The sequence below is a fragment of the Histoplasma capsulatum genome, genomic scaffold (assembly GCF_000149585.1).
Source record: "Histoplasma capsulatum NAm1 scaffold_1 genomic scaffold, whole genome shotgun sequence".
In the NCBI taxonomy this organism is placed as follows: Eukaryota; Fungi; Ascomycota; class Eurotiomycetes; order Onygenales; family Ajellomycetaceae; genus Histoplasma; species Histoplasma mississippiense.
The window spans coordinates 3,336,022-3,343,965 of NW_001813982.1; the positions used below are offsets into that span (position 1 = coordinate 3,336,022).

Sequence of the window (7,944 nt, forward strand, 5' to 3'; positions counted from 1 at the left end):
TCGTCTCGTTATATCAAAATAGTTGAACGTTATAAATTTCCGTATATCGTCAAAGATATTGATTGCCCTACGTAATATCTTAGGTAGTTAGTGGATTAGCCATCGCAAATTGATTGCGTAAATTCCACAAACCAGCTTACTAGGTACCTACTTTGCAAGGGCGAGAATTTGGGGAATCATGTCGATATTTCGATTGGAGTACAGCTAAATCTAAGTGTATGGGTGGGAACTTGAGTCAGCCAACGACTGCGTTAAGTACTAGTACTGTGTAAAGGACGATGATGCGAATATGGGCGGTTTTGGTGGGATCGGCGATCAGCGAGAAACCGGCTTGGAGCTTCACCACGCAACAACATAATTACCCCTCCATGCCCACACAACAACCTTCCCCGACTACGCTCTGTTTCTATTTCTCTTCGACGATCACAGAAAATCTAATGAGGATTGTATCACTTAATAATTATATGTTTGAATCGTATTTTCAACTATCTCCCCGTTTCCTTTAAGTCCTTCACATTACAAGGCTACCAAGCGCTACCACCCGCGTCAGATATTCTCATATAAATCTTATGCACCCTCGTCACTGCCCAAATTATGGCTATTGGCAGTGTTCTTGTTACTGGGTAACCTCCTTCGTTCCCATGAATCTTCCCTGGTTATTTGTTCCAATTGCTTACCCGGGTGTCGTGAAACCCAGCGGAACCGGTTACATAGGCTCCTTTACTGCCCTGGCCCTACTCGAAGCCGGATACAAAGTCGTCATCGCAGATAACTTGTACAATTCCTCCGACGAAGCCATCAATCGTATCGGGTTGATCTGCGGCAGACGCCCAGGCTTTGTCAAGATCGATATCACGAATGAGGCGGATCTAGACCGCGCCTTTGAGCAATACCCAGATATCGACAGCGTCATCCACTTTGCGGCACTTAAAGTATGTAAAAGAGAAAATGAAATATCTAGCTACCGATTGTACTTTGCGTTTTCTAACCCTTACAATTGGGTGTCTTGCTTACGTTCTGATTTCCGAAATAGGCTGTTGGCGAATCTGGCGAAAAGCCACTTGACTACTACTACGTCAACGTTTACGGATCGATATGCCTCCTGCGCGCTATGAAACGACACAATGTTACTAACATTGTCTTCTCTAGCTCCGCCACCGTATATGGTGACGCTACCCGATTTCCTAATATGATACCTATTCCTGAGGAGTGCCCCCTTGGCCCAACCAACCCATACGGGAAACACCAAATTCGTTGTTGAGACCGCGATTACGGGACTTCATCAACGCAGAGCGAAACAATGCAATCAAGGCAGGAAAGTTACAGGAAGCTGAGAAATGGAATGGCGCCCTGTTGAGATACTTCAACCCCGCAGGAGCTCTTTCCAAGCGGAATCATGGGAGAGGATCCCCAGGGAGTGCCCTATAACTTGCTACCACTCTTGGCACAGGTAGCCACAGGAAAGAGAGAGAAGCTCCTTGTATATGGGGATGGTTAGTACCCCCGATATCTGAATTTAACTTGCTCGCTCCCTTGGGCGGATATACAATTCCATTTCGTAACTGCCAGGTTGCCACTAACTGCAACAACTTACAGACTACGCCTCCCATGACGGCACAGCAATCCGCGATTACATCCACATCCTCGACTTGGCCGCTGGTCATCTCCAAGCCCTCAATTACCTGCGCGAAAACCATCCTGGTGTGCGCGCCTGGAACCTTGGCACTGGCAAGGGAAGTACCGTTTTCCACATGATCAAAGCTTTCAGTGCCGCGGTGGGCCGCGATCTCCCTTACGAAGTTGTTGGCCGTCGCGCTGGTGATGTGCTGGACCTCACCGGTAATCCAAGCCGCGCGAACCGCGAGCTTGGTTGGAAAGCGACTAGAACGCTAGAGGAGGCATGTGAAGATTTGTGGCGATGGACGAAGAATAATCCGGCAGGTTATAGGCAGCAGCCGCCGCAGGATTTGCTGGATAAGTTGAAGGAGGGAAAATAAATTGAATTTTTTTTTTTTTTTTTTTTTTTTTTTTTTTGCTTAACTAGGAAGTTTTAAATGATAAAAATTTTCCATTTTTTCTTTTGCTCTCTCCTGGCCCCTTGCCCCTTTTCTATTGCTCGTCTCATCACTGTGGAGAGAGCTATGTGTGGAAAATAGCATGACTATATTTTCTTTCTTTTCGTTAGGATAGACGTGGCGATTTCCTTTGATATTCAGTCCAGGGACTTGCTCTGCATGTGAAGTTAAGATAGCAATTATTTTGTTAAGAGGTAAAAACCGGGGTGAATAAAAAGGCAATCAAGTTTTTTCCTTAAGCACTTTGGTGAAAAAATCCGATGTACCCCCTTCTCTTGCTATTACCGGTCCTAGTTACACAGGAGAATGGCGAAGCATTGCAAACCTCCAGTAAACTCCGAAATCGTTTTTTTGATGAAGCGTTTAGAGTTCTCCGTGTTGCAGTTGTGTACAACACAATAGACGCTGAGATAACAGAAAAGAAGAAAATCGCACCTCATTTATGATAAGTAGCAAATGATCTGGATTAAACTGGTCTCATTTTCATTTTTCAAAACCATCAGCAGCCAACTTGAATAAAAAAAATTACCAGCCATAACGGTAACCTTTGTATGAAAATGTGTGGATGTTAACAAGGTATATTTCAATGCATTTTCATTGCGACAACGGTTTAATCCTTAGAACAAGAAGCTAGTTATGTATAACTAGCAGAGAATCATCTGATATAAGAAAAACTCCATAAGAATCATATACGCTTATTCCCGTCTTTTTTATTTTATTTTATTTCCCTTTTCAGTTTCTTTCTTGCTTGCTTCTCTCCATTTGTAGCACTCTCTAGTTTGAATCTTGAAATCTTCAATATTTATATGTATTTACAAATATATTTTGCTGTAACAAATCCCCAACTAATTTTAATCTTTGGTCCTCTTTCACACATTATGCTGCCATATTTATACTGCTTTTCTATCTCTCTGCAGCGATCGGACTGCTCCTTGCTTTCTCATCCATCTTGATATAGTTCCCAAGTGGATCAAACTCGTGAGAGGGAGATTTAAGCGACTGAGGGAGATTAGCATTGCACAACTGAATGAACAAGCGTGTTGAAACTCATATCTCTATAAATGGCTTCATATTGGCTAGCTTTTTAATCGGGCAACAAACCACTTATTATTATATTAATCTGGCCTCCAATTATATATTTATATATTTAAAAAAGGTGATTTTATGGCATTGGAACACATCCAGCCCCCCTTAACAATAAACCGCTATTATATGCTTACATATCGAATCTTCCCAAAATGAGGTTGCTCAAAGCCAGCCCTCTGAGTTTCCTATTTTGCTTTCCTACTCCTTCTTGACCCAGGGGTCTGCTGTTTGTTTCTGTTTCCCGGATCCGAGCCTGCTCCACCTCCAGCATCCACTCCAAAAGTGGAATTCGCTCTCTTTCGTTCAGTATCCAAAGCCTCCCGTTCCTTCTTCTCAAGTGCACGGAGAATAGCACCCTCTTTCTCCCTCTGCTCAATCTGGCGAGAACTCAGTTCCCACAATTCCTTCGCTATCTTCTCATCCGTAACTTCTTTGCGCACGATATTCCGTTCCTTGCATTCCTTGATTAGTTTCCCTCCAGCGAGGCCAGCACTAATCCCGACTCCACCAATATTCGCTGCGGGAGCTCCAAGAACAATGTCCATTGCAGCCATCAAAAAGCTTTGTGACCCTTGCTGTGGAGATTTTAAAACAAGCCACCAAATGGGCCATGTTATTAGGTAGATGAGAAGACCTAATAATGAACCACCTGTTATCCAGCGTCGTGTGCCGGGGGTACGCGAAAAGCCCGGATCCACAACGAGAACGCGAGCATTGCAGGGCTGTTTATCTGGTCTATCAAATGCGGAAAGATGGGATTGGAAGGACTTAGCGAAGATCATTAGAGCGAGTTTCGACGTTGCATATAGGCCATTTTGATCTGCTTTAGTATTGCTACCGGTTTTATTATTTATTATCTCATTGACAGGTTTAGAATTGCGCGCTGACGCTTTAGAAGACGTATGATTGGAAGAAGCCGTACGCATGGTCCTATATTCGAGGGTTTTCAAGTCCAATTTTGCGCCAATGTAGCTTGAGCAAGTTCCGATTATCACTCTGACATCTCGATCTGCGGGTTGGGCGCGCAGTGCAGGGCTTAAAATACTGAGAAGGTGGTAATTGGCAAGGTAATTGATTTGCCACTCCTCATCTAAGCAATCTATAGTCGTTCGAGGGTTCGCGTGGGAGGGTTTTATAGTATTGGCACAGAGGATAACCATATCCAGTCGCCGAGGTGGCGCATTATCAATCCACTTTGTAGCAAAGGTTCGTATGGAGTATAAAGACGAAAGATCAACTTGCTCGGCATAGATGAGCTGGTTACCAGTAGCGTTCCGGAGGTCGTCGATGTAGTCAACAAGGAAAGGATCAGAGGGCGCATGTTGTGTGAGAAGAATGAGTTGCGCGCCTTGGGAAGCTAGGCTTTGTGCAATTGAAGCTCCAATTCCTGATGTACCGCCCTAGAAGCAAAAATATAAGATGGGTGTAAAAATTGGCTTTGAGGATAAAATGCATTGGCATACTGTTATCATGACTACTTTAGAGTGCATCAGACGCTCCGAAGTATTCCTTGCGCCTCCAAAGTAGCGTTTCAACAGGACGATGAAGGCGACCGCCGGGGCCGTCTTCAATGTTGGGATTGCATATGGGATGCTCGAGATACCATCGACCACCCAGTGTGCCAGGAGAGGGACCGGCATTATGGAATATGTCTCCAGCTATGGTAACGGCCCCGGGAGGGGAGAAGCTCATGCCTGCCTACAGTGGTTGAATTTAACTCCACGTCATCTGTTGGTTAGAATATTACGTCAGCAGTCCATTCGCGCGCTATTTAGTTAGCGCGCATCCATCGTCGATCTGCCAACGCCACCGAAGCTCAACTCTCCACTGTGACTAACGACTTTGTGGTCCAGGAATTGGGGGGGATGGGAGAATATAAACAATAAATGGCTGAAAATGGCATACGACGATGATGAATACTTCGTCTCTCTCGAAGGCCAGCGAGTCTTTGGAGCCGGTATCAAGAGGAAACGAGTCCATTTCATCCCCTCTAGCGAAACATCTGCCAGTGCTATATCCTCCTCACCACAAGAGACATCCAGTTTCAGCACACCAAATACTTTTTCGATCGGCGACAGGTACCTATCAATCGTCCTTCCTTCCTCATCGGACGCTGGGAAGTCGAAACTTCACCAAACAACCTCAACCACCACATCCATATCCACCACACCAACCTGCGAAATTTGTGACCTACCACTTCCACCGTTCCCTTCTCCGTTTCTAGATTCCTCTTCCTCCTCTAGCCAGATGGCAAAATATACCTCGAATCCCCATGAGGCCACGCTTGCGCACCAAGTTTGCCTCCCACACTCTCACCCGCCTTCCGCCATCGACCGCACACGAACCGGCTTCAAGTATCTTTCAGCACAAGGCTGGGATCCAGATTCGCGTCTGGGCCTAGGCCCTCAGGGCCACGGTATCGCGGTGCCACTGAAACCTAGGGTAAAGCACGATACACTTGGCCTAGGCGTTAAGCAACCAGAGAAGGCGAAGCAGGCGAAGACAAGGGTGGAGAAGCTGAATGCAAAGCAGGTGAGGAAGATGGAGGTGGAGGGGAAAAAGAAGGGAGAAAAATTGAGGGAGGTGTTTTATGCGAGCTACGATATTGAGAAGTATTTAGGGAGTTAATTGCATTTATGTGTATGAGAACACTATCATATGATGGGATGTGAGGGTTGTGTGTCTGACAGAAGAGGGTTGTATGATGTTCTCATGTGTATTATATTGATAACACTGTTTTTTTCCTAGCTTGCTTTGGTTTGGCTAGGGTCTCAGCTGTATGATTAAAAGGCACATTGTGAGATAAAGGGTCGAGAATATACTATAAAACTGCTCCCTTCGAAGGAACATCGTTATCAACTTTGTAGCGAGCTCCTGTTCAACATCACAGTACTATTGATTTAACTAAGGATTTTACATTGGAAAAATCGGGGATGAAATACACATTAACTCCCACCTGATGGACCCGCGCCAGTTCTATGCTGAATGGATTTAGAAAGGAGATAAAAATTAAAGAAGAAAACACTTAGAAGTCGTCCGGCGAGCAGGCATTCGGAGTATCACAGAGAAGGCGACGAAAAGTAGCTCCAGTAAATGGGATTTTGTTTTTCCTCTAATTACTTAAAGAAATTTCGCTTCTTCTTCTCCTTTTCCTTCTCCTTGTCTTTCTCCTTCTCTTTTTTCCCTAACTTGTGACTGGATGCAACCGGTAGTACGGCAGGTTTCAACGGTTGGCCTGCAGCACCGTTCGGTGATCTGTGCGGAGCATCTCTGGAGCTAATAGTCATAGAAGCTAGCCCACCAGTCGGAGGAACTGGAGGCTGCTGCGGTGCGGGTTTCTCAAAGAGATGTGCAGGGGCCTTTGGTGCAGGACGATCCGCGGGGAGATCCAATCGGCGTTTGTCGACGCTGAGATCTCCAAGTTGACGTAAAAAGAGTTTCGGTGTGAGCATATGAGATGTAGCTAGGTATATGTCTTTAGAAGAGATTCTGGCGAATTCATAGCAAGCACGAGCCTCAGAAAACGTCGCACCGCCAGCCATGAAGAGAATGATTCTTTGGCGGGGCTCCGCTGCCGATGGCCGGGTTCGGGCCCAGGTTGGTTTTGCACTTCGAAGAGATGCCTGGGAAGCATTATCTGGACCTATTGTGCCGTCTGGGTCGAGGTGGGGCCGAGTATATGGGAAAATTGTAGTGTCTAAAGTTCCCTTGTTCTGTTCTTCCAGTAAGAATTTCAGGTTAGGCTGAAATCGAGAAAGGCTCGTGTCATCTTCTGTCGTTTGAGTGGGAACTTTTCGGGGAAATAAAGGCTCAGGTTTTGGTTTTGAGTCCTTAAGCGGCTTTTCTACTCTTGCGCCCAATAGGTCGAGGTTATATATGACCTCACAATCCTGTGGTGGAAGCTGGGAGTGAGCAAGGAGCTTTTTTATATCGCCTGGCAGAAGTCCATTCCTGTAGAGCAAATAAAGAAGAATCAACCTCAGGCGTTCTGACGGTCCAACGCAATCTTCGTCTAATAGGCGAACTAGCTGATCGGCAAGATGTTTAGGTTTCCGGTAATCTTCGTCCAAACCTGTGGAAAGTGACTACTGCAAGTTAGTCGGCGAAGACAATTATTAAATGTTCAAACAAAAGGGGGGTGAACTTGTACCTGCTCAACAGAAGCAACTTCCACTAATTTCCGCTCCTGAAACAGCCTCATACACTCCTGTGCCATATTAAGATGTAGCGTATATGCGTTTTTTCCCTCTGTAAATTCCGATAACCCAGCAATCATGTCTTTAACAGTGTTGAGGTTTGCAGTAGCCCCACTTCGAATTTAAATCCACGTAAGTAAGAGCGACGCAGCGTATAGTAAGGAGCTAACTAAGGTTGCAACTCACCTCTCGTTGAACTGGGGGTTATCCGCTCGGAATTTATTGAAATCATCAACGAGTTTCCCCAGAAGATCCTTCATGTGCAAATGCCTGCTGTCAATCCAAATTCTATCATGTTCACTTATCTCCATTTCCTTAACTTCCTCATTTGGTTGTCCCTCGTTTAGTGTAGTTTTGTAGGTTACTTTATCTCCTTCCTTTATCGGCAGTAGATCATGGGCCATAGCTTGATATGTAAATTCATGAAGTAAAGGGGCGTAGATATCCATTGATCGATCTAAGATGTATAGTACTCCACGCGGTCGCGGCGAGGGCGGGGGGTAATCGTCATGATGTTTTGCGTATTCATCCAGCTGATCTTGCAACAGAACCGCGCTAGATGAGAGCAGAGGACACTTGCTTCGTGT

At 45.4% G+C, this 7,944-nt stretch overlaps 4 protein-coding genes across 4 annotated transcripts; 2 read left to right on the forward strand and 2 right to left on the reverse strand.

Moving 5' to 3' along the window:
- Positions 1 to 641: 641 nt before the first annotated feature.
- HCAG_00955 (UDP-glucose 4-epimerase) lies at positions 642 to 1,997 on the forward strand (the record flags this gene model as incomplete). The annotated part of the gene is made up of 4 exons (XM_001543859.1): positions 642 to 932; positions 1,034 to 1,159; positions 1,451 to 1,493; positions 1,597 to 1,997. The coding sequence occupies 4 exons, from the start codon at positions 642 to 644 to the stop codon at positions 1,995 to 1,997; spliced, it is 861 nt and encodes a 286-aa protein (XP_001543909.1).
- A 1,349-nt stretch (positions 1,998 to 3,346) lies between these two features.
- On the reverse strand, positions 3,347 to 4,801 carry HCAG_00956 (conserved hypothetical protein; the record flags this gene model as incomplete). Its single annotated transcript, XM_001543860.1, has 2 exons — positions 3,347 to 4,561; positions 4,625 to 4,801. 2 exons carry the CDS (start codon positions 4,799 to 4,801, stop codon positions 3,347 to 3,349), a joined length of 1,392 nt encoding a protein of 463 aa, XP_001543910.1.
- A 256-nt stretch (positions 4,802 to 5,057) lies between these two features.
- Positions 5,058 to 5,789, forward strand: HCAG_00957 (predicted protein; the record flags this gene model as incomplete). Its single annotated transcript, XM_001543861.1, has 1 exon — positions 5,058 to 5,789. One exon carries the CDS (start codon positions 5,058 to 5,060, stop codon positions 5,787 to 5,789), a length of 732 nt encoding a protein of 243 aa, XP_001543911.1.
- Positions 5,790 to 6,277: 488 nt separating this feature from the next.
- Positions 6,278 to 7,761, reverse strand: HCAG_00958 (conserved hypothetical protein; the record flags this gene model as incomplete). The annotated part of the gene is made up of 3 exons (XM_001543862.1): positions 6,278 to 7,233; positions 7,365 to 7,471; positions 7,544 to 7,761. 3 exons carry the CDS (start codon positions 7,759 to 7,761, stop codon positions 6,278 to 6,280), a joined length of 1,281 nt encoding a protein of 426 aa, XP_001543912.1.
- Between the last annotated feature and the right edge of the window lie 183 nt (positions 7,762 to 7,944).